Raw genomic sequence first — 24,536 nt, 5'->3', positions numbered from 1 at the left:
AATAAAACAAATACAAATGAATCAATCAATCAATCAGAAGATTTATAAAGCGCGCTATGTACCCGTTAGGGTTTCGAGGCGCTGGGGGGGGGGGGGGAGGTGTGCTGCTATCGTTCGAAGAGCCATGTCTTGAGGAGTCTCCTGAAGGTGAGGAGGTCCTGGGTCTGGCGTAGTGAGGTGGGGAGAGAGTTCCAGGTCTTGGCGGCGAGGTAGGAGAAGGATCTGCCGCCAGGTCTTGCGTTGGAATAAATACATTCAAAGGGCCAACATGGTTGTAGGAGAATCAGGAACACATTAAACCGGAAGGCATTTGTGACCTAGAGTGGGCATCCTCAGCATCATATTTGTATGTGATGCTACTTACCAATTAATCAGGTGAGGAATAGGGTTGGAGGATTGGTAATGATATGTTCACCCCATTAAGGGAGCACCCCAAGAAGTGGGGTCATCCCCTAATACTGCTCATCTCCAGTGGGGTTTCTAGCTGAAACACCAAATTTAAGGAATCCATTACTGCTAGATACAAAGTATTACTTACTCTACCTACACCAGAAAGTAAACTATTAGAACAATAGAAAGGGACAAATACCATTGTACGAAAAAGTCACTCCTGCCACCTAGAGAACAGCATTACTCCAAAATGAACTTGTTGAAGAAGTAGGAGGGCCCCAGTAAGATCCAGTTGACATCCATATCCTGCTTCTGATAGCAGACTCTAGACTACTGTAGGTAGTATTGCCCATACTGGACAAAAGGAGAAAACGTCCCCTCATGGAACAAAGAAATTAAGTCTTATCCGACAAGAGTTACAAGGCTTGTTGAAGAGACAAGATTTAGTCACCCTGGTGAAAGAACAGACTGGTTTGTTTCATGGTAAACCTAATCACAACAATCTCTTCCAATATCACATTCTAACACCCCCTAGTGTCGTTGTTCACCAAAGGCCATAGCTTGTAGTAAGGCTGTTGACAGAAAACTGCTAGAGAGCAGCATTATCAAACCATCATGTAGTGCTTGGTTCATGAATTGTGTTGGCCCAAAACCTGATTGTCTGGTCAGTGTTTGTACTGATTTCCAGAATGTAAAACAAAATAACACAACCTAATACCTATTTAATGCCACAAGTCGATGAGATGATAGAACAGCAAGGCACTACCAAACATTTCAGAACCCTACTCAATGGAGATGGAAAGGTAATGCCCAGAAGTTAGATGTCAAGAAGCTCTGGTTGAAGAACTTTAGTTTATTATGTTCAGTTCAATAATAAAAGTATGGAATAGAAATGTGACAATTGTTATAAAACAGTCACTAGCAGGACAAAGAGTCACTCAGAGTTTGATTCGCTGTGCATAACTGGTAGGTAACTTGCCTAAAGTCAATACAGTTTCTGACATCATATTCTAGGTTCTGGGATAGCATCCTCTCCAACTTTGCAGTAGTAGAGCTGTAAATCGAATGTAGACTGCATAGTCCGGCACAGGCAATTATCACCGCTCAGATCTAAAGGAGTATTGTGACGAGTGCCATCACTGTTATTTTGCAGAAAGGTATCACTCCATTCCTGTGCCAAGCTCTGAAGCTGGTGTTCTACAAAAGGCTGCCATTTCAACAGGTGTTTATGATTAAGATGCCACAATGGGAAGACATGGCCTTTACGTTTTCTCCTCTCAAACCTGCTGCAGGGAACCTGTTCATGAGACATTGGTCCAATGCAACCCTTCGAAGCAGAAAATGGGCATTAACAATATACAAGCCATCCTAATGCACAGACGTTACTCAGTTTTATTAATGAACTTAGAGCACCAGAAAAGGGTAGGTTCTTACTTTCAAGTACTAACAAATTACTTTAGAAAACGAGAAGGCCAAAGGAACCATTTTTCTACATATATGGCCAGTGTTTGTCTGCCAGATCCTCAGACTTCGAAAGGTCTTGTGTCTTATTTTCTTTAGAGTGTTATAGTGCCACCTATAACTACATTTTCTTTCTCATAAACATGATCCTTCCCACAGCACTCTCCAGCAAAAGATATTCAACTGACTCCTGTTAATATTTCAAACTACACCAGGAAGTAGCTGGAAGTAATCACAGACTGTTTGATTGAATCAAGAAGGCTCTCCTAGAATTGGAGGACATGAAAGTACATTATAAACCCCACATAGATGCTTGATGTTCTTTGCATTAAACTGGTAAGAAAGATACATTTCCCTTATTAGGGTGATGAGGTTAGAAACTCAAAAGAAGGGGTCTTCATTAAGGGTTCAGAGTTCCATAATATGTTCTTGCAAACGTCCAGAAGATGACAACTCTTACATGCTGGGTAAAGTTTAGAGTGTTTCCAAGCCATTACGGCACTTCAACACACCACTGAAGGGATGTGTGTATTGAATACTGCAAAAAAAGAGCCATAGTATTTATTGTCAGATGGTCAATTTATTTTCTTACCAAAGGGTAATTTACAGCACCTAACCAAAAATCTGTATATAAGCCTCACATGTCTCCTGAAACGGCAACCAAGCTGTAATTTGCTTCAAGCTGGAATGAATTAGAACTGGAGATCCAAGAACACACTGAATATCCACAAATCACCCAGGACACAGTTTCTAAAATAATTTCTGTAAGTAGAATCAACTTTGTATTATGTAATTTCACCCTGAAGATACTTGCTGGCAGCAGACCTGAACTTCAGACTCCAGGAAATCAAAAGAGAAAACAAAAATGACTCATTTGGGCACAGGCTAAATGGAGCCCAAGTTCGGAAAATGAGGAGCTTTGGCACACATCTCTATCCTCTACTATTTAATAAAACTTTAGGCATTGCAAAGTCATGAGACAGCTTGTCCACATCAGCATTCCAACTGAAGGTAATGCTTTTATAGTCAGTCCAGACAGAACTATCCCTCCACATTTGGGAAAAATGTCGGCATGTGTGCCACACATAAGAGGTGATGCCAGTTGTGGTAACCTTGCAAGTGGCCACCTGCCTACACTGGCATGACCCACTGGGACTTAGCACCGCAAGAGCAACAAGTAATGCATGCATAGATGATGACATGAGTGAACATGAAAGTGATGGCAAGTGCAGCTTACTGTGAACTCACCAACAGTGCTGAGTTGAACAGAGGGAAGATAACTCTGCTATGCTTCATTCACGCTCTACATGCAAACCTCAAGCTAGTTCGTCTCAAAGGAGCAAAAATCAGCACCAAGGTATTAATTGCTAATTCTGCTTACCGGGTCTGCAGAAGGACTTTGGCGCCTTAATCTAAGAGTGCAGTTTTACCCACTTGGTACCAGGCTGTAAGCCTAACCAAAGAGTCCCCTTTACTTTGCTCTGTTTTACAAGGAAAAATATAAAAGTCATTCAGGCAGCAACCCTGTTCTATATGCCCATTTAAATTCTCCAGTGTCTTTTCTTTTAGGTGCTTGTAGGTTTCAAAAATAAGACTCCTTTAATATATGCCTCGATTTTTGTTGTCTTGAGAATTGAGGGGTAAGTTCTAGTCTGCCTGCTGCTGCACACTTGCCTGTGCCCAATCCTCTGACCAGAAATGGCCTTTTCGGACACAATGCGGACTCTGAGCTCCACAGATTGACGTCCTTGCTCTCTCCTCCCCAACCTTCTGCTCTCACTCTTGTACTCCTGTTCTAACTTTCTCTCTCATGTCACCACTTTCTCTGCTTCTATGCCTTTAGATCTCCTTTTTGCTCCTTGTGCTTTTGACTTTTTGACCTTTTGTTCAGGGTTCTTTGCCACTGTAACACTTGCTCACTCGTCTTGCTTCTGCCTCTTCTGGCATTCTTTGCAGCTCACACTTCAAAACCGGTCTTGGGTTACTTGTGTTCAAGGTACATGGAGGGTCTGGCCTGGCAGTTCTGACTGGACTGTTCCTATTTTAGCAGCGTCAAGACTGATTTGCATATGGCTGGGCCTAAACCGAGGTGCATGGTGGGCAAAAGAACAATGGATTGGAATTCTACGCCAAGAAATTGCCAGTGATTAGACAAATTGCAAGCATTCCTCCCATCAGCTTGTGTGTGTTCACATTCAGTCTTTGCCTTGCCTCCTTGGTTTCTTGCTCATTCTCTACCCCTTTTGCTTCTTTATTATAATCTCGCACTCTCTAGTGGTTCTGCTGCCCCTACCTCCTCCTCTTTTATCCTTTTCTTACACTTTTGCCCCCTTTGCACACTCCTCCCACAGTGGCTTTTCCCACCTCTTCTGCGTCTGCCTCCTGCTGCTCACTAACCCTCTTCCACTGCCCCTAAGCTTCTCTTTCCCCCTGCACACTCCTACTTACTAGTGTCTGTAGCACAGATGCATGCAGTAGACATGTCAAAGGCAAGATCATCGGTGCCTGTCCTCAGCTCGCCAGTGCTCGGCAACAGAAACCCTAGTTCTCCTGCCATCAAACACCACCCATGCTACTCCATTGCTATCCTCCTTGCCTTGAACCCTGGTCGCACCTTTCAGACTGCTGCCGAACCTTGCCAGTTGCCAATAAAAATGTTTTCATGCTGAACCTGTCACTTCACCATCACCCCTTGCACAAGTCTCACTTACCTTCTCACCTACCCAACCAAACACACACTACACAACAACCATGCACACCCTACTCACTGCCTGTACCGTTCCCCAACCTGCCTCCCCTAAACACCCACTGCATCAACAAACGCCACTGAAATCTAGGACCTGCTGCACTACCACTTACCAGACTGACCTTCCTGTCTGAAACCTGACTGACTCCAACGTCTCGTTCTGACATTTCTGGCAGGATATAAGCTCAGACGACAGGACACCACTAACTGACCAGGAGGAGGACTTGCTATCATTTTCAAAAAGCATCAATGTTCTACCACCTCGGAAATCTGCAACAGCAACATAGAACACCTGCCTTTCAAACTCTACATCACCGACAGCTACACCTTGAGCAGCATCCTCGACCAAGCCCCACAGCGACTACAAGCAGACTTCAGAAGCACAAAAGGGGATTTTGTTGGCATTCGCCACCCCAATACTCTACTGCAGTGCTTTCATGATCCTTCCAACTTCGAATATCACCTGCAGGACATCACTGACCAGCAACACAACCAGCCTCCTGGAGGATCGAACAAACCTCTGACTCACCCAGGGAGTAGAAAGGCTCATCGTCAGCAGATATCAACTGGACCCCCATCTTCAATGGCATCACAGTGGACAAGCCCACCACATGGTCCAATCATGCCCTCGTCCACTTGGACATACTCTTCCCACACCACTACAGGAATACCATAGCAAAATCGTCACAAGAAGATTCCCTAGAGAATCCTGGTCCATGGAGCTCCTACACCACTGATCAGAAAAGCTCAGAGGAACAAAATGCCACTTCAAGCCATGAGGACGCAGATGGAGACAAAGCCACAAACACATCCGTTGCATATGCAGAATCAAATACGGCAGTCGTTCCTTCTCCTATCTAACAGGATACAGCAGAACAATTTCATCAAGCACAGGTAGACTTGTCACAAAGTTTGTTGCCTATATTATAGAAATGTACACACAAGAAAATCACAGAGAATAACTTGCAAATGAGAATTATGGTTTGCATGGGTGTAAACAATACATATAATAGCATAATATGTTACATTCTACTCTGATAAAAAGTGCAGTGTTCACACTTCCCACTGCCCAATGCGTCTCACACTGAAGTGATGCTAGGAAAAACAGAGGCCAACAGAGAACAGAAGGAGGACATTCAATGAGGAGCATCCTCAGTTACCTGTAAAGCTGCGGGCCCATTTCAACTCTGGCGGGGGGGAAAAAAAAAAACGAAAAAAAAACACAGACTTGTTAAGAACCCAAGTGCAATAATCACCAAGAAATGTTTATATGTACTACTGACCAAACTTACCAACTTCTGCAGGAAATCTTTCTGTAGGAAAGAAAACAAAAAATTAACATCAGTCATTACCTGCATTTGTATGTACTGTTGTTTCCTGATTAAGAGTCAACACTGCAGTGTTTTTTTTTTTCCTAACACAGGACTGCTTTCAACATTCACTTTTCTATCAGCTGAATACTTATTGCTTTACAGGTTATCTAAAAATACAGTCACAGTTCAGTCAGTGATTGTAACTCTTTGAGAGCACAAGATAACTCAGAGAATGAGGTGTTCGCTACAGACAACTAGTTTCATCTGCTGATCATAAGCTTTAATCTTGGCAAGTTAAACTCAATCTTGGAAATATCCACAGTCGACAAAGTAAGTACCTTTACATTAGGAAGTTGGAAGGAAAAAAAAAAAGTTATGAACCTAAATGGAAAATGAGACTTAGCCTGCAAGCAACTATTTGTAGCATGCAGTGTAGGTTCACATGCTTAGCATAATCTTGCCATCTAGGTCTCAGACATTTTTTCTTCGAAGAAACCATGAGGTAGAATTCACCTCCAGCTCTTATTGTACACTGCATATAGGCTCCACATTAGACTGTACAGGCTATGAACACAGGTTTACAGGGTAAGTAGCATTTTACATCTGTAGCATGTGTGGCTGCTTGCACACATGCTTAGGGAAGTAACTGCTACATTAGTTCAAAGAACTGGTGAGGACTACACGGAGATTCCACACAGCACCAGCGGGAATCCTAGGAATTATGCCCCTTTTGAGGACCTACATAAATGCTTTGACCACAACAATTTTGAAGAGGGTCCTGTGCTCCCTGTTCTGCAAGTAGACTAAGACTGTGGCTAAGTGGAGGTTATCAGATGCGTAGAAAAGGCCAAACGTTTGTAAGTGTAAAGCGTAGGCCATGATATCCTTGACAGGGTTTTATGAGATCCAGGTTTTGTGAGATGCAATAATGAACAAAACATGTAGTACACCCAAATTGTGGCCCAAAAGGGCTTTTTTCACAATAGATATGCAATCTTCAGGAATGAAAATGTCACTTACCCAGTGTACATCTGTTCGTGGCATCAGTCGCTGTAGATTCGCATGTTTTGCATAGCTCGCCATCTGGTGTTGGGCCGGAGTGTTACAAGTTGTTTTTCTTCGAAGAAGTCTTTCGAGTCACGGGACCGAGTGACTCCTCCTTTTGTCTCCATTGCGCATGGGCGTCGACTCCATCTTCGATTGTTTTTCCCCGCAGAGGGTGAGGTAGGAGTTGAATTGTAGTAATAGTGCCCATGCAATGGAGTGACTAAGTATGTACCTATTTAAGGTTGAGATGATACATATACAAATAGTTGAAGGTAACTTCCAAACTGCTACAGGCTCCCGGGGAGGCGGGTGGGCACATGCGAATCTACAGCGACTGATGCCACGAACAGATGTACACTGGGTAAGTGACATTTTCAGTTCGATGGCATCTGTCGCTGTAGATACGCATGTTTTGCATAGACTAGTAAGCAGTTATCTCCCCAAAAGCGGTGGCTCAGCCTATAGGAGTGGAAGTAGTTTGAAATAATGTTCTTAATACGGCTTGACCTACTGTGGCTTGTTGTGCGGATAACACATCTACACAGTAGTGCTTGGTGAATGTGTGAGGCGTAGACCATGTGGCTGCCTTACAAATTTCTTGCATTGGGATGTTTCCTAGAAAGGCCATGGTAGCACCTTTCTTTCTGGTTGAGTGTGCCCTTGGTGTAATGGGCAGCTGTCGTTTAGCTTTAAGGTAGCAGATTTGGATGCATTTAACTATCCATCTGGCTATACCTTGTTTTGATATTGGGTTTCCTGCATGAGGTTTTTGAAATGCAATAAATAGTTGTTTAGTCTTTCTGATGTTCTTTGTTCTGTCAATGTAATACATTAATGCTCTTTTGACATCTAATGTATGTAGTGCCCTTTCAGCTATGGTATCTGGCTGTGGAAAGAACACTGGAAGTTCCACTGTTTGATTTAGATGGAAAGGTGAAATAACCTTTGGCAAAAATTTAGGATTAGTCCTTAGGACGACCTTATTCTTGTGTAGTTGTATAAAAGGTTCTTGTATTGTAAACGCCTGAATCTCGCTTACTCTTCTTAGGGAAGTAATGGCGATGAGAAATGCAACCTTCCAGGTTAGGAACTGTATTTCGCAGGAGTGCATGGGTTCAAAAGGTGGACCCATAAGTCTAGTTAGGACAACATTTAGGTTCCATGAAGGAACAGGTGGTGTTCTTGGTGGTATAATTCTCCTAAGGCCCTCCATGAATGCTTTAATGACTGGTATCTTATATAGGGAAGTTGAATAGGTAGTCTGCAGGTATGCAGATATTGCTGCAAGGTGTATTTTAATGGAAGAGAAAGCCAGGTTAGATTTTTGTAAGTGAAGCAAGTAACCCACTACATGTTCTGGAGTTGTGTGTAATGGTTGTATTTGATTAATATGGCAGTAGCAAACAAACCTCTTCCATTTACTTGCATAGCAGTGCCTGGTGGATGGCCTTCTGGCTTGCTTTATGACTTCCATACATTCTTGGGTAAGTTGTAAGTGCCCGAATTCTAGGATCTCAGGAGCCAGATTGCTAGATTCAGCGATGCTGGATCTGGGTGTCTGATCTTTTGGTTGTGTTGTGTCAACAGATCTGGCCTGTTGGGCAATTTGATGTAGGGTACTACTGATAGGTCTAGCAGCGTTGTGTACCAGGGTTGCCTTGCCCAAGTTGGTGCTATTAATATGAGTTTGAGTTTGTTTTGACTGAGTTTGTTTACCAGGTAAGGAAGGAGAGGGAGAGGAGGAAAAGCGTAAGCAAATATCCCTGACCAGTTCATCCATAGGGCATTGCCTTGGGACTGTTTGTGTGGGTATCTGGATGCGAAGTTTTGGCATTTTGCGTTCTCCTTCGTCGCAAACAAGTCTATTTGAGGTGTTCCCCAGAGTTTGAAATAGGTGTTCAGAATTTGGGGGTGAATTTCCCATTCGTGGACCTGTTGGTGATCTCGAGAGAGGTTGTCTGCGAGTTGATTTTGGATCCCTGGTATAAATTGTGCTATTAGGCGAATTTGGTTGTGAATTGCCCAACGCCAAATTTTTTGTGCTAGCAGGCTTAACTGCGTGGAGTGTGTCCCCCCTTGCTTGTTTAGATAATACATTGTTATCATGTTGTCTGTTTTGACGAGAATGTATTTGTGAACTATTATTGGTTGGAAAGCTTTTAGTGCTTGAAAAACTGCTAGAAGTTCTAGGTGATTTATATGCAGTTTTGTTTGATGTACGTTCCATTGTCCTTGTATGCTGTGTTGATCGAGGTGTGCTCCCCACCCTGTCATGGAAGCATCTGTTGTTATTACGTATTGTGGCACTGGGTCTTGGAAAGGCCGCCCTTTGTTTAAATTTATGTTGTTCCACCACAGAAGCGAGAGGTAAGTTTGGCGGTCTATTAACACCAGATCTAGAAGATGACCCTGTGCTTGAGACCACTGTGATGCTAGGCACTGTTGTAAGGGCCTCATGTGCAGTCTTGCTTTTGGGACAATGGCTATGCATGAAGACATCATGCCTAGGAGTTGTAATATCATCTTTGCTTGTATCTTTTGTGTTGGATACATGCGTTGTATGATGGTGTTGAAATTTTGAATTCTTTGGGGACTTGGAGTGGCTACTCCTTTTGTTGTGTCTATTATGGCTCCTAGGTATTGTTGTACCTTGCACGGCAGAATGTTGGATTTCGTGAAGTTGACGGTGAACCCTAGTTTGAAGAGGGTTTGTATGATCTGATTTGTGTGATTTGAGCACTCTATTAACGAATGGGCCTTGATTAGCCAGTCGTCTAGATATGGGAACACATGTATTTGCTGCCTTCTGATGTGTGCAGCGACTACCGCTAGACATTTGGTAAAGACTCTTGGTGCGGTTGTTAATCCGAAAGGCAGTACCTTGAATTGGTAATGTATTCCTTTGAATACAAACCTTAGGTATTTCCTGTGTGATGGGTGTATTGGTATATGGAAATACGCGTCCTTGAGGTCTAAAGTTGACATGTAGTCGTGTAGTTTTAGCAATGGTAATACTTCTTGTAGTGTGACCATGTGAAAGTGGTCTGATTTGATGAATGTGTTCACTATTCTGAGGTCTAGGATTGGTCTCAGCGTTTTGTCCTTCTTTGGTATCAGAAAGTACAGTGAGTAAACTCCTGTGTTTATTTGTGTGTTTGGCACTAATTCGATTGCATTCTTTTGCAATAGTGCCTGCACTTCTATCTCCAGGAGATTGGAATGATGTTTTGTCAAATTTTGTGCTTTTGGTGGTATGTTTGGAGGGAATTGTAGAAATTCTATGCAATAACCATGTTGGATAATTGCTAGAACCCAAGTGTCTGTAGTGATTTCCTCCCATGCTTTGTAATAATGACTTATTCTTCCCCCCACTGGTGTTGTGTGGAGGGGGTGAGTGACATGTGAGTCACTGCTTAGTAGTAGGGGTTTTGGGGCTTTGAAATTTTCCTCTATTCCTAGGGAATTGCCCTCCTCTATATTGTCCCCGAAAACCTCCTCTGTACTGTCCCTGGTAACTGGACGGTGTTGCCTGTGAGGTGCTGGCTTGTGTGCTCTGACCCCGAAACCCCCCTCTAAAGGGTGTTTTGCGGAATGTGCTGTAATTCCCTCTGCTCTGCGGGGAGTAGAGTGCGCCCATGGCTTTAGCAGTGTCCGTGTCTTTTTTGAGTTTCTCAATCGCTGTGTCCACTTCTGGACCGAACAGTTCTTTTTCATTAAAAGGCATATTGAGAACTGCTTGCTGAATCTCTGGTTTAAATCCAGACGTTCGGAGCCATGCATGCCTTCTGATAGTTACAGATGTATTAATTGTCCGTGCAGCTGTATCTGCAGCGTCCATGGAGGAGCGGATTTGGTTGTTGGAAATGGTCTGTCCCTCCTCAACCACTTGTTTTGCCCTATTTTGTAGGTCCTTGGGCAGATGGTCAATGAGATGTTGCATCTCATCCCAATGGGCTCTGTCATAGCGCGCAAGTAGTGCCTGGGAGTTAGCGATGCGCCACTGGTTTGCAGCTTGTGCTGCGACTCTCTTACCAGCTGCATCGAACTTGCGGCTTTCTTTATCTGGGGGTGGTGCATCTCCAGATGTGTGGGAGTTGGCCCTTTTCCTAGCTGCTCCTACAACGACAGAGTCTGGTGGCAGCTGTGTAGTGATGAAAGCCGGGTCTGTAGGAGGCGCCTTATACTTTTTTTCCACTCTTGGTGTGATTGCCCTACTTTTGACCGGCTCCTTAAAGATTTCTTTTGCGTGCCGGAGCATACCAGGGAGCATAGGCAGGCTTTGGTAGGAGCTGTGGGTGGAGGAGAGTGTGTTGAATAAAAAGTCATCCTCGACCTGTTCTGAGTGGAGGCTTACATTGTGAAATTGTGCTGCTCTAGCCACCACTTGAGAATACGCAGTGCTGTCCTCTGGTGGAGATGGCTTCGTAGGGTATGCCTCCGGACTGTTATCTGACACTGGGGCGTCGTATAAGTCCCATGCGTCTTGATCTTGGTCACCCTGGCTCATGGTGGTGTGAGCTGGGGAATGTGATGGAGTTTGTGCTGGTGAGACGTTAATCACAGGTGGAGGAGAGGGTGGTGGGGTAACTTTTTTCACCACTTTTGTTTGTGGTGTTTGTTCAGTTTGGAACTCCAATCTTCTCTTTCTTCTAATAGGGGGAAGGGTGCTTATTTTTCCTGTCCCCTGCTGTATGAAAATACGCTTTTGCGTATGGTCTACATCAGTTGAGTGTAGTTCTTCCTCAAACCTATGCTTTTGCATTTGGGAGGTTAGCGAGTGCTCTTCTGTATAAGAGCCTGAAACTGGGTCGGTTGCAGTTTGTTTTGGCACCGAAACCCTGTCTGCATCTTTTTTCGGCTCCGAGGTGACTTTTTTCTTTTTCGGGGCCGAAACCTCTCGGCGTCGATCTTCTTCGGTGCCGCTGTCTCGGCGTCGAGCCGTGTCTACACCGGTATCTTGGTGTCGATGCTTGTCTCCAGCACTTTCTCGGTCTCGAGAAGGCTGCGTGCCGGTGTCTCGACCGGAGTCGGACGATCTCGGCACTGTTTGGGCCTTTTTCGGTGCCGACGGTCGGTCACCGAATTTATAGGTCGAGCCATGGCCTGGTGGCAGTGGCGTCCCCGCGGTTTGTGTATCGTCGAATCCTTCGGAGTCCGATTCTTGGATCGAAAAGGTTCCCTCCTCTTCTTGTTCCTCGAACTCCCGGTGGGCTGTCGCCGCGGACGCCATCTGAAGTCTTCTGGCTCGACGGTCTCGGAGAGTTTTTTGGGACCGGAACGCACGACAGGCCTCGCAGGTGTCTTCACTGTGCTCAGGTGACAGGCACAGGTTGCAGACCAAGTGTTGGTCTGTATAGGGGTATTTATTGTGGCATTTGGGACAGAAACGGAACGGGGTCCGTTCCATCGGCGTTCTTCTGCACGCGGTCGGGCCGACCAGGCCCCAACGGGGGATCGAAAAAATTACCCCGAAGGGCACCGGAGCTCTTCGATCTTAGACGCGGTGTTGAATCTAACTACGCCAATCCCGAACGCAACAATACCGACGAAAATCTTCCGAAATTAGCTATCTTTCCGTTCCGAAACTCGGAGCGACAGGAACACGTCCGAACCCGATGGCGGAAAAAAAACAATCGAAGATGGAGTCGACGCCCATGCGCAATGGAGACAAAAGGAGGAGTCACTCGGTCCCGTGACTCGAAAGACTTCTTCGAAGAAAAACAACTTGTAACACTCCGGCCCAACACCAGATGGCGAGCTATGCAAAACATGCGTATCTACAGCGACAGATGCCATCGAACAGTTAAAGTACCTGAATTCAAGCATCTTGTATGTGAAATCTCAAAGATGAGCTGCCTTAATCCGGATACCTGACCTTGAATTTGATTGAGAAGGTCCAGTCTGAATGGAAGCCCCTCCTTGGAATGAGGGGCATTTCTAGGAATACCAAAACTGTCTGGCCCAGGTTGGTACAACTAGGATGCGAGTCAGTGACATCTGCCTGAATTTGTTGCCCACAAAGGGAGGCAGCGGTGAAAGTGGAAAAGCGTAGGCAAATACCTCTGACCAATCCATTCATAGTGCAGTGGATGGGGGATGCCTGACAGCATGACGTGAGGGACAATGGCAATGTAGGAGGCCATGATACCTAAGAGGTGCCACTTTGGTAAGCACCCCTGGAGCCATTGTAACCCCGAACAGTAGTACTTTGAATTGGTAATACTGTATACTTACTACAAGGTGAAAATACCGCAGATGAAGGAGGTGAGTGGGGAATGAGAAAACAGGCAGCCTTGAGATCGAGTGCCATCATAAAATCTTTTTGATGACAGTGTTGCCATACTGAAATGTTTTGATAGAATGGATCGATTCAGGGGTCTTCGACTGAGAATGGGTCTTAGGGAGCCATTCTTTTTTGGAAATGAGGTAGTAGAGAGTACACCCGCTCCCAAAGTGTTCCAGATGCACCATGTCTATGGTGCCGTTTCATAGCAGGACCTGCACTTCCTTCTGAAGACGTGAGAGGTGTTCCACACTGAAGGCATGTGTCAGGGGTGGTTATGATGTGGGTTTTATGTAGTGAGAGCAATAATGAAAATGTCACTTACCCAGTGTACATCTGTTCGTGGCATCAGTCGCAGTAGATTCGCATGTTCTGCAATAGCTCGCCATCTGGTGTTGGGCCGGAGTGTTACAAGTTGTTTTTCTTCGAAGAAGTCTTTCGAGTCACGGGACCGAGTGACTCCTCCTTTTGTCTCCATTGCGCATGGGCGTCGACTCCATCTTCGATTGTTTTTCCCCGCAGAGGGTGAGGTAGGAGTTGAATTGTAGTAATAGTGCCCATGCAATGGAGTGACTAAGTATGCACCTATTTAAGGTTGAGATGATACATATATAAATAATTGAAGGTAACTTCCAAACTGCTACAGGCTCCCGGGGAGGCGGGTGGGCACATGCGAATCTACTGCGACTGATGCCACGAACAGATGTACACTGGGTAAGTGACATTTTCAGTTCGATGGCATCTGTCGCTGTAGATACGCATGTTCTGCAATAGACTAGTAAGCAGTTATTTCCCCAAAAGCGGTGGATCAGCCTGTAGGAGTGGAAGTAGTTTGAAATAATGTCCTTAATACAGCTTGACCTACTGTGGCTTGTTGTGCGGATAACACGTCTACACAGTAGTGCTTGGTGAATGTGTGAGGCGTAGACCATGTGGCTGCCTTACATATTTCTTGCATTGGGATGTTTCCTAGAAAGGCCATGGTAGCACCTTTCTTTCTGGTTGAGTGTGCCCTTGGTGTAATGGGCAGCTGTCGTTTAGCTTTAAGGTAGCAGATTTGGATGCATTTAACTATCCATCTGGCTATACCTTGTTTTGAAATTGGGTTTCCTGCATGAGGTTTTTGAAATGCAATAAAGAGTTGTTTAGTCTTTCTGATGTTCTTTGTTCTGTCAATGTAATACATTAATGCTCTTTTGACATCTAATGTATGTAGTGCCCTTTCAGCTACGGTATCTGGCTGTGGAAAGAACACTGGAAGTTCCACTGTTTGATTTAGATGGAACGGTGAAATAACCTTTGGCAAAAATTTAGGATTGGTCCTTAGGACGACTTTATTTTTGTGTAGTTGTATAAAAGGTTCCTGTATAGTAAACGCTTGAATCTCGCTTACTCTTCTCAGGGAAGTAATGGCGATGAGAAATGCCACCTTCCAGGTTAGGAACTGTATGTCGCAGGAGTGCATGGGTTCAAAAGGTGGACCCATAAGTCTAGTTAGGACAACATTTAGGTTCCATGAAGGAACAGGTAGTGTTCTTGGTGGTATAATTCTCCTAAGGCCCTCCATGAATGCTTTAATGACTGGTATTTTATATAGGGAAGTTGAATAGGTAGTCTGCAGGTATGCAGATATTGCTGCAAGGTGAATCTTAATGGAAGAGAAAGCTAGGTTAGATTTTTGTAAGTGAAGCAAGTAACCCACTACATGTTCTGGAGTTGTGTGTAATGGTTGTATTTGATTAATATGGCAGTAGCAAACAAACCTCTTCCATTTACTTGCATAGCAGTGCCTGGTGGATGGCCTTCTTGCTTGTTTTATGACTTCCATACATTCTTGGGTAAGTTGTAAGTGTCCGAATTCTAGGATTTCAGGAGCCAGATTGCTAGATTCAGCGATGCTGGATCTGGGTGTCTGATCTTTTGGTTGTGCTGTGTCAACAGATCTGGCCTGTTGGGCAATTTGATGCAGGGTACCACTGATAGGTCTAGCAGCGTTGTGTACCAGGGTTGCCTTGCCCAAGTTGGTGCTATCAATATGAGTTTGAGTTTGCTTTGACTGAGTTTGTTTACCAGGTAAGGAAGGAGAGGGAGAGGAGGAAAAGCGTAAGCAAATATCCCTGACCAGTTCATCCATAGGGCATTGCCTTGGGATTGTTTGTGTGGGTACCTGGATGCGAAGTTTTGGCATTTTGCGTTCTCCCTTGTCGCAAACAAGTCTATCTGAGGTGTTCCCCAGAGTTTGAAATAAGTGTTCAGTATTTGGGGGTGAATTTCCCATTCGTGGACCTGTTGGTGATCTCGAGAGAGATTGTCTGCGAGTTGATTTTGTATCCCTGGTATAAACTGTGCAATTAGGCGAATTTGGTTGTGAATTGCCCAATGCCAAATTTTTTGTGCTAGCAGGCTTAACTGCGTGGAGTGCGTCCCTCCCTGCTTGTTTAGATAATACATTGTTGTCATGTTGTCTGTTTTGACGAGAATGTATTTGTGAACTATTATTGGTTGGAAAGCTTTTAGTGCTTGAAAAACTGCTAGAAGTTCTAGGTGATTGATATGCAGTTTTGTTTGATGTACGTTCCATTGTCCTTGTATGCTGTGTTGATTGAGGTGTGCTCCCCACCCTGTCATGGAAGCATCTGTTGTTATTACGTATTGTGGCACTGGGTCTTGGAAAGGCCGCCCCTTGTTTAAATTTATGTTGTTCCACCACAGAAGCGAGAGGTAAGTTTGGCGGTCTATTAACACCAGATCTAGAAGGTGACCCTGTGCTTGAGACCACTGTGATGCTAGGCATTGTTGTAAGGGCCTCATGTGCAGTCTTGCGTTTGGGACAATGGCTATGCATGATGACATCATGCCTAGGAGTTGTAATACCATCTTTGCCTGTATCTTTTGTGTTGGATACATGCGTTGTATGATGGTGTTGAAATTTTGAATTCTTTGTGGACTTGGAGTGGCTACTCCTTTTGATGTGTCTATTATGGCTCCCAGGTATTGTTGTACCTTGCGTGGCAGAATTTTGGATTTTGTGAAATTGACGGTGAACCCTAGTTTGAAGAGGGTTTGTATGATATGATTTGTGTGATTTGAGCACTCTATTAACGAATGGGCCTTGATTAGCCAGTCGTCTAGATATGGGAACACATGTATTTGCTGCCTTCTTATGTGTGCTGCGACCACTGCTAGACATTTGGTAAAGACTCTTGGTGCGGTTGTTAATCCGAAAGGCAGTACCTTGAATTGGTAATGTATTCCTTTGAATACAAACCTTAGGTATTTCCTGTGCGATGGGTGTATTGGTATATGGAAATAAGCATCCTTGAGGTCTAAAGTTGCCATGTAGTCGTGCAGTTTTAGCAATGGCAATACTTCTTGTAGTGTGACCATGTGGAAGTGGTCTGATTTGATGAAAGTGTTCACTACTCTGAGGTCTAGGATTGGTCTCAGCGTTTTGTCCTTCTTTGGTATCAGAAAGTACAGTGAGTAAACTCCTGTGTTTATTTGTGTGTTTGGCACTAATTCGATTGCATTCTTTTGCAATAGTGCCTGCACTTCTATCTCCAGGAGATTGGAATGGTGTGTTGTTAAATTTTGTGCTTTTGGTGGTATGTTTGGAGGGAATTGTAGAAATTCTATGCAATAACCATGTTGGATAATTGCTAGAACCCAAGTGTCTGTAGTGATTTCCTCCCATGCTTTGTAATAATGACCTATTCTTCCCCCCACTGGTGTTGTGTGGAGGGGGTGAGTGACATGTGAGTCATTGTTTAGTAGTAGGGGTTTTGGGGCTTTGAAATCTCCCTCTATTTCTAGGGAATTGCCCTCCTCTATATTGTCCCCGAAAACCTCCTCTATACTGTCCCTGGTAAGTGGACGGTGTTGCTTGTGAGGTGCTGGCTTGTGTGCTTTGACCCCGAAACCCCCCTCGAAAGGGCGTTTTACGGAATGTGCTGTAATTCCCTCTGCTCTGCGGGGAGTAGAGTGCGCCCATGGCTTTGGCAGTGTCTGTATCTTTTTTGAGTTTCTCAATCGCTGTGTCCACTTCTGGACCGAACAGTTCTTTTTCATTAAAAGGCATATTGAGAACTGCTTGTTGAATCTCTGGTTTAAATCCAGACGTTCGGAGCCATGCATGCCTTCTGATAGTTACAGATGTATTAATTGTCCGTGCAGCTGTATCTGCAGCGTCCATGGAGGAACGTATCTGGTTGTTGGAGATGGTCTGTCCCTCCTCAACCACTTGTTTTGCCCTATTTTGGAAGTCTTTGGGCAGATGTTCAATGAGATGTTGCATCTCGTCCCAGTGGGCTCTGTCATAGCGCGCAAGTAGTGCCTGGGAGTTCGCGATGCGCCACTGGTTTGCAGCTTGTGCTGCGACTCTCTTACCAGCTGCATCGAACTTGCGGCTTTCTTTATCTGGGGGTGGTGCATCTCCAGATGTGTGAGAGTTGGCCCTTTTCCTAGCTGCTCCTACAACAACAGAGTCTGGTGGCAGCTGTGTTGTGATGAAAACCGGGTCCGTAGGAGGCGGCTTATACTTTTTTTCCACCCTTGGTGTGATTGCCCTACTTTTGACCGGGTCCTTAAATATGTCTTTTGCGTGCCGGAGCATACCAGGGAGCATAGGCAGGCTTTGGTAGGAGCTGTGGGTGGAGGAGAGTGTGTTGAACAAGAAATCATCCTCGACCTGTTCTGAGTGGAGGCTTACGTTGTGAAATTGTGCTGCTCTAGCCACCACCTGAGAGTACGCGGTGCTGTCTTCTGGTGGAGATGGTTTTGTAGGGTATGCCTCTGGGCTGTTATCTGACACTGGGGCGTCGTATAGGTCCCATGCGTCCTGATCTTGGTCACCCTGGCTCATGGTGGTGTGAGCTGGGGAGTGTGATGGCGTTTGTGCTGGTGAAACGTTAATCACGGGCGGAGGAGAGGGTGGTGGTGTAACTCTTTTCACCACTTTTGGTTGTGGTGCTTGTTCCGTCTGGAACTCCAACCTTCTCTTTCTCCTAATGGGGGGAAGGGTGCTTATTTTTCCTGTTCCCTGCTGAATGAAGATACGCTTTTGCGTATGGTCCACATCAGTTGCTTGTAGCTCTTCCTCAAACCTATGCTTTTGCATTTGGGAGGTTAGCGAGTGCTCTTCTGTATAAGAGCCTGAAGCTGGGTCGCTTGCAGTTTGTTTCGGCATCGAAACTTTGTCTGCGTGTTTTTTCGGCTCCGAGGTGACTTTTTTCCTTTTCGGGGCCGAAACCTCTCGGCGTCGATCTGTTTCGGTGCCGCTGTCTCGGCGTCGAGACGTGTCCACACCGGCATCTCGGTGTCGAGGCTTGTCTCCAGCACTTTCTCTGTCCCGAGAAGGCTGCGTGCCGGTGTCTCGACCGGAGTCGGACGATCTCGGCACTGTTTGGGCCTTTTTCGGTGCCGACGGTCGGTCACCGAATTTATGGGTCGAGCCATGGCCTGGTGGCAGTGGCGTCCCCTGGGCCTTGTAAATGTTTCTTTGTGTGGTTTTCGACGTCTTACTCACGGTTTGTGTATCGTCGAATCCTTCGGAGTCTGAGTCTTGGATCGAGAAGGTACCTTCCTCTTCTTGTTCCTCGAACTCCCGTTGGGCTGTCGGTGCGGACGCCATTTGAAGTCTTCTGGCTCGACGGTCTCGGAGTGTTTTTCGGGACCGGAACGCACGACAGGCCTCGCAGGTGTCTTCGCTGTGCTCAGGTGACAGGCACAGGTTGCAGACCAAGTGTTGGTCTGTGTAGGGGTATTTATTGTGGCATTTGGGGCAGAAACGGAACGGGGTCCGTTCCATCGGCGTTCTTCAGCACGCGGTCGGGCCGACCAGGCCCCCGACGGAGGATCGAAAAACTACCCCGAAGGGCACCGGAGCTCTTCGATCTTCGATGCGGTGTGGAATCTAAGTACACCGATCCCGAACGCAACAATACCGACGAAAATCTTCCGAAATTAACTATTTTTTCCGTTCCGAAACTCGGAGCGACAGGAACACGTCCGAACCCGATGGCGGAAAAAAAACAATCGAAGATGGAGTCGACGCCCATGCGCAATGGAGACAAAAGGAGGAGTCACTCGGTCCCGTGACTCGAAAGACTTCTTCGAAGAAAAACAACTTGTAACACTCCGGCCCAACACCAGATGGCGAGCTATTGCAGAACATGCGTATCTACAGCGACAGATGCCATCGAACCTGTGTTTTACCACCACTAGGACCCATTTATCTTGTGTGATTTCCACCCAGTGAGAGAAGTAACTGTGTAACATCCACCTGTCGCGTTGGCTCTCATTATCCTAAATGAGACTCCTGTATTTCTCGGTGTCAGAGTCGTTCCTGGTGTGGGGGACTAAGTCTGACCCACTAAGAAGGACACCTGTCACCTTCAATCCGGTTTTGCTCCGGCTAACTACCAGTGCCTCATCCCTCCCAAGGTGAAGGGATGATTTGGCAGCCGAGCGCATGACATCTTAGAACTTCTCAGGGAAGTCGTGGTCGCTCAGGTCCCAACCAGCTCTCTCATTTACAGTATGATCTCATATACAAATGACAGAAACAGTTAAAGTTTTATAGATTGATTTAATAAAACAACTGCATTCTAGATAATAAGGCGTGAGCCGCAATAACCAGAACCATACAACACAGTAGGATTAAAATAGTAACCAAGAGAGTGAAACATGGGAATAACGCTATCATAGTGTTAACTACGTTCCCTCTTGTTTTGTTCTATTTCGAGAACAGCATGCTAAGCTTGCCTTTCAGATTCCCTGGGAAGACATCAACCCTCATACCTGAGCAAAGGCCTGTGATCTGGATCAGCATCTGCAACAGGGCAGTCAGTGTATAGTTGTGGTTCCCTGGTCGGAATCTCCCTCTTAGTTTGTATTAGGACAAGGAAGTGTTTTTATAACTAACATGTCAATGTGTTAACTAAACGTCCTACGCAAGAGTGTGTATCGTCTACAACCCAAAGACTAAACTCCTACCACGTCCATCAGCAATGTACCAGACTGTATCCCTGACTGAAGCACAGAGTGAGCAAGACTGTGTTATTGAAAACTCTGATGCTGAAGTAGGCTAAACAGTGTGATATAAAGAATAAAACAAGACATTGTGCATGTTCAAACGAGCACCAAAGGCACCGAAACACGGGTTGCACACAATCCAAAACTGGCCTGAAGGACAGGGACCAGTCACACTCCAGATGTCCCAGGAGTGTTGCTCCAAAATGCTGCATCATGCGTTCACGACACAGCTGTACCGATGGGAGCGCCCACATTCGCTCTTGTTGCAGTGGGACAGCCATTGTGGAAGAACAAAAGCAACAGCAAAACACCAGCCAATAAAGCCAAAGTTATTGGAAAACCACCAAAAATGCTTCCGAAAATAGAATGACTAGCCAAAGGTATCAAACCGAATATGGAAGAGAAGGTATGAGCAAAACCAACACCTACGGCTTTGAAAAAATGTGCTAGTCCAGCAGTGCTGGACGCATTAAATATACGTCCCACGAGTTCACGAAAGTGGCTCGGAAAATTAGTATTCATTAGGGACTGTATTTCTGCTGATGACCTTGCCACTTGAAGTGCGCAGGTCTCGCTTGCAGAGGTAAGGGCCACATGCTTTTGAAACAATAGAGCTTTTAGTCGACTCAACTTGTCGAAATTCACCTTGGAAGTAGCAATGTGAGGCCAGATATCAGCCACCTCCCTTAATTTAGTGGGGGGAAATAACACATTTCCGCAGCAAGTAACGACCTTGGTGACCAAAACTACGTAAACTATTCCGGCACGCATGCCACAACAGTCTTCACTGTTAAGGAGGACATAGCTGCCGTTTGAAAGCACCTGGAGCGTGTTTTTAATCACAGGGACTGGAACTCCCTTTAGATAGCAAGCCAAATTTGCAACCGAGGCATTACACGCCCCATGCAAGGACAGCTGCTTACAAACCATCGAATGGCTGACAGAAGTTTTGCATTCACTACCACTAAGAAAAACCTCTCTAATGCCATTAAGACATCTGTAGATAAAGGGAAGCTCCCACACCTCATGTATATAACTGTCTCCTAACCTTTCATATCTGCCCACCGGAATGTGTTTCAAACAAGAAGTGAACTGTACCATTCTGGACCCAGTCTGTAAGTGCACTAAAAGTGGCATTGATATATTGCTGCCAATCCTTTATTCTGGAAGGGACAGGTATGCTAGGCATATTCAATTCTCTAATGGTGGCTAAGCCCAAACAGCTAGTCTGTTGTACAGTGTCATTTAAGAATATCATTTGGACAGGAATGAGACTTGCTCTAAACAGTGTTTCCCTACCCTGCGTCTGCCAATGTTTTGTTCCCCAAACACTTTTCAAATCAACATTTTTTGACCAATACTCATACCCCTCAATAGATAGTTGGGAAACAAACGAATTTGAATACAGGAATTTCGTATTAGTCAACAGTATTTGCTTATTTGCATGCAGAGTTAATTTAAAATAATATGACTTGGCACTTGTTTGATGATGCCCAGAAAAAAAATGCAAACTTATCCGAATATGTTTTAGAACTCCCTTGCGGAGGAGTCGGGCAATGCTCCCATTGCGTATAGTCAAATATTGTTTTAGGACTACTGGCTTTATGAATAAAGTGGTGCCCATAATAATTGTAACAAAACAGGTCACCATAATTATCTCTAAACTGGTAAGCATCTTCATTGTCATAGACAGTATAATATTGCAACTCTGTCAACATAGAATCAACTGTCTTCATGTCCCAATCATCAGATATAATGCCTGGTATTACTATATCGTTCATCGATAACTTCAGAACATACAGTATTTGAATTGTCTCAGTGGGACCATATTTATCAAACATTACTCTATCCCACACAATCCCATCCGGAATTGGCACAGCGGAAATGTTCACAAAGGACAAGTCTCTTCGAACCTTATGTGATGAAAAATGTGGCTTCAACACCTCCTCCACTTGTTCAAACTCTGATCTCTCAGGAAGAAAATGACCATGTATTACTAGAAAAAAAGTAACAACAAACCCTATCCACAGAAAAAAACCATCAGAGTCATAAAAAGCCACAGATAGTTCCAAGGAAAAACAAAATACGTATTTTTAAGCCAATACATCAGCTTACGTGGACCCGGGACAGGTGTTGAAGAGGACAAAGAGTCTGATAGACCATCGTCATTGTTATGAAAGCATCCGGAGGCAGTTCTCGCAAAAGGTGCCACCGTAAACAAAGGAGTAGCAGGTGTTTCTCGCCGTGGTACACTGTAGATAACACCCTCAGTAACATCAGTAGTTACAGCGACTTGATCAAAGGATGCCAAATTATTTGTCGTGAGTGGAACAATCGTAAATCATCATCCACCCTCCCCATGCCCGGAGAGGAAGCAGCGTTGGTGCAAACCACCTGTAGCGGAACATCTTCCCCAGTAGTGAGAGGGATTCGGGAACTACTGGGCGTTCCTCTTGGTCTGCTGTGCAGAATCTGCCACATGTTGTAACTTGACATTGTCGATGGAGACAAATCGATTTCCTTTGGCACCTTGCAACGGCGGCAAAAATCACAGTTCGTGTTCCGTGGATTCCCAGTACAGGGACTGGTGCTCGATACAAAGGGCCAAATTCTTTTTTCACTGCGACCTTTTCACGCACAAGATCCCAAATTCTGGGAATCCAACCAGTAGGCGTTACTGGCTCATCCTTAATTTCTGTGGAGGCAGCACTTGCAGAAGAGTTATCCTCACGGAACTGCTGTAATTCCTACAAAACAGTGACACGATCATTTATGTCAAAAGGAGTTTCCGCCGCCTCCACACCAGGACCATCTAGATCCGGAACAAACATTTGTGTTCCAAACAGGCACTCATATGAAGTACGACCCCGCAGGGGCCTTCTAGGCAAGTTATTAAGTGCTCTCTGTACTCCATACAGGTGGGTTAGCCAACTACGACCCGTACCTATAACTCTAGCCGTTAAGGATGGCTTTAAATCGCGATTTAAACGCTCCACAATAGAATTTCCCTCAGGATGAAATGGAGACGAGAACTGGAGCTGGACCCCCAATGACGCCATGGCGTCCCTGAATGCCTTAGAGGCAAAAGCAGGGCCCTGGTCCGAATGGAAAGCCGGAACTGCATATGTACCGACAAAGATATACAAATCTTTAATAACAGTTCGAGCGTCAGCCGAGCGCTGTGGCCACACCCACACAAATCTGGAGCACGAATCTACAGCTACCAAGATATATTTGTATGCACTATCTGCTGCCAGCGGACCACAATGGTCCAAGTACACACACTGTATTGGTTTATTTGAAATCAGAAGGGGCGTCTGCTGCGGGCGTTTAGCCGTTGAAACTTTAATTTGTTGACAGATGTCACAACAAAGGACATACTGCTTCGTCTCTTTATAGAGACCAGGCCACCAGTAACGGGCCTGTAACAGCGAAATTGTGGCAGCCACGCCAGCATGCGCAGATGCCACCCCCTCATGCTCTGCAGTAATTAATTGAGGTTGCACTATTTTATTAGGCATTTCACGTACACCCACGCCTGGAATTTTAACCTCAGCGTTCAGCATACCACCCATTGAGTAATGATATTTAGATGGAAATCCCTTAGGATAGGGCGTGCCATCAGCCGTAGCCTTTATGGTCGCCAAAATCTCTGTGTCTGGTTTGGAACTCGAACGAGTAACTGCGGCCACAGTGGCAACTGCCGATTTCGCGGCTTCATCAGCCAAAGTATTTCCAGCAATGTGTATTCCAACGCGCTGGTGTCCAAGAGTATGTACAACATGGACTTTAGGGAGCATCTCCTTTAGATCCGCTACCTTCCCCCACAGCAATCTGTGTTTTATGGTGTTACCCTTTAAATCTCTGAAACCATTTAACCTCCAGTAATGCAAATATTCATTAAAAGGCTGGGCACAGTAATAGGAATCACAAACAAGAAGTGTAAACTGTGCCGGATCCGTATGTTCCAAGACCAATAATAGAGCTTTCAGCTCAGCCAACTGTGCCGTACAGTCCCCCAGTGTCTGTGTATAAGTATGTTGGGGGCAGAACTTCTCCCCCTCCATATGGCCGCTCACCACCGCACATGCAGCAGCAAATGCCCCGTGAGCGGTTATCGCATATTAACTGCTACTTGTATCACCTGGGGATTCGCCATTATTAAAACAGCGATAGTTCAGAGAAGGCACACCAATATCGGGGTTTTTCCTTTCAAAGTTCAAACTTGAACTACCCACCGCTATATTACGGAGGCAGAAGTCCT

At 45.2% G+C, this 24,536-nt stretch overlaps 1 protein-coding gene across 1 annotated transcript in view; it reads right to left on the bottom strand.

Annotated features, from left to right (window-relative positions):
- The window catches only part of LOC138299216 (E3 ubiquitin-protein ligase TRIM39-like), a 101,226-nt gene that overhangs the window by 8,307 nt on the left and 68,383 nt on the right, over positions 1–24,536 (bottom strand). The window contains exons 8-9 of the mRNA XM_069237340.1: positions 5,890–5,910; positions 5,758–5,784 (exon numbers count right to left, since the gene is read on the bottom strand). Coding sequence (XP_069093441.1) covers positions 5,758–5,784; positions 5,890–5,910 — 48 coding nt within the window. The remainder of the gene's footprint in view (positions 1–5,757; positions 5,785–5,889; positions 5,911–24,536) is intronic.

Source organism: Pleurodeles waltl, chromosome 6 (assembly GCF_031143425.1).
Source record: "Pleurodeles waltl isolate 20211129_DDA chromosome 6, aPleWal1.hap1.20221129, whole genome shotgun sequence".
Taxonomy (NCBI): Eukaryota; Metazoa; Chordata; class Amphibia; order Caudata; family Salamandridae; genus Pleurodeles; species Pleurodeles waltl.
Note: the sequence above shows the minus strand (reverse complement) of the source record. Positions and strands in the feature narration are given on the sequence as shown.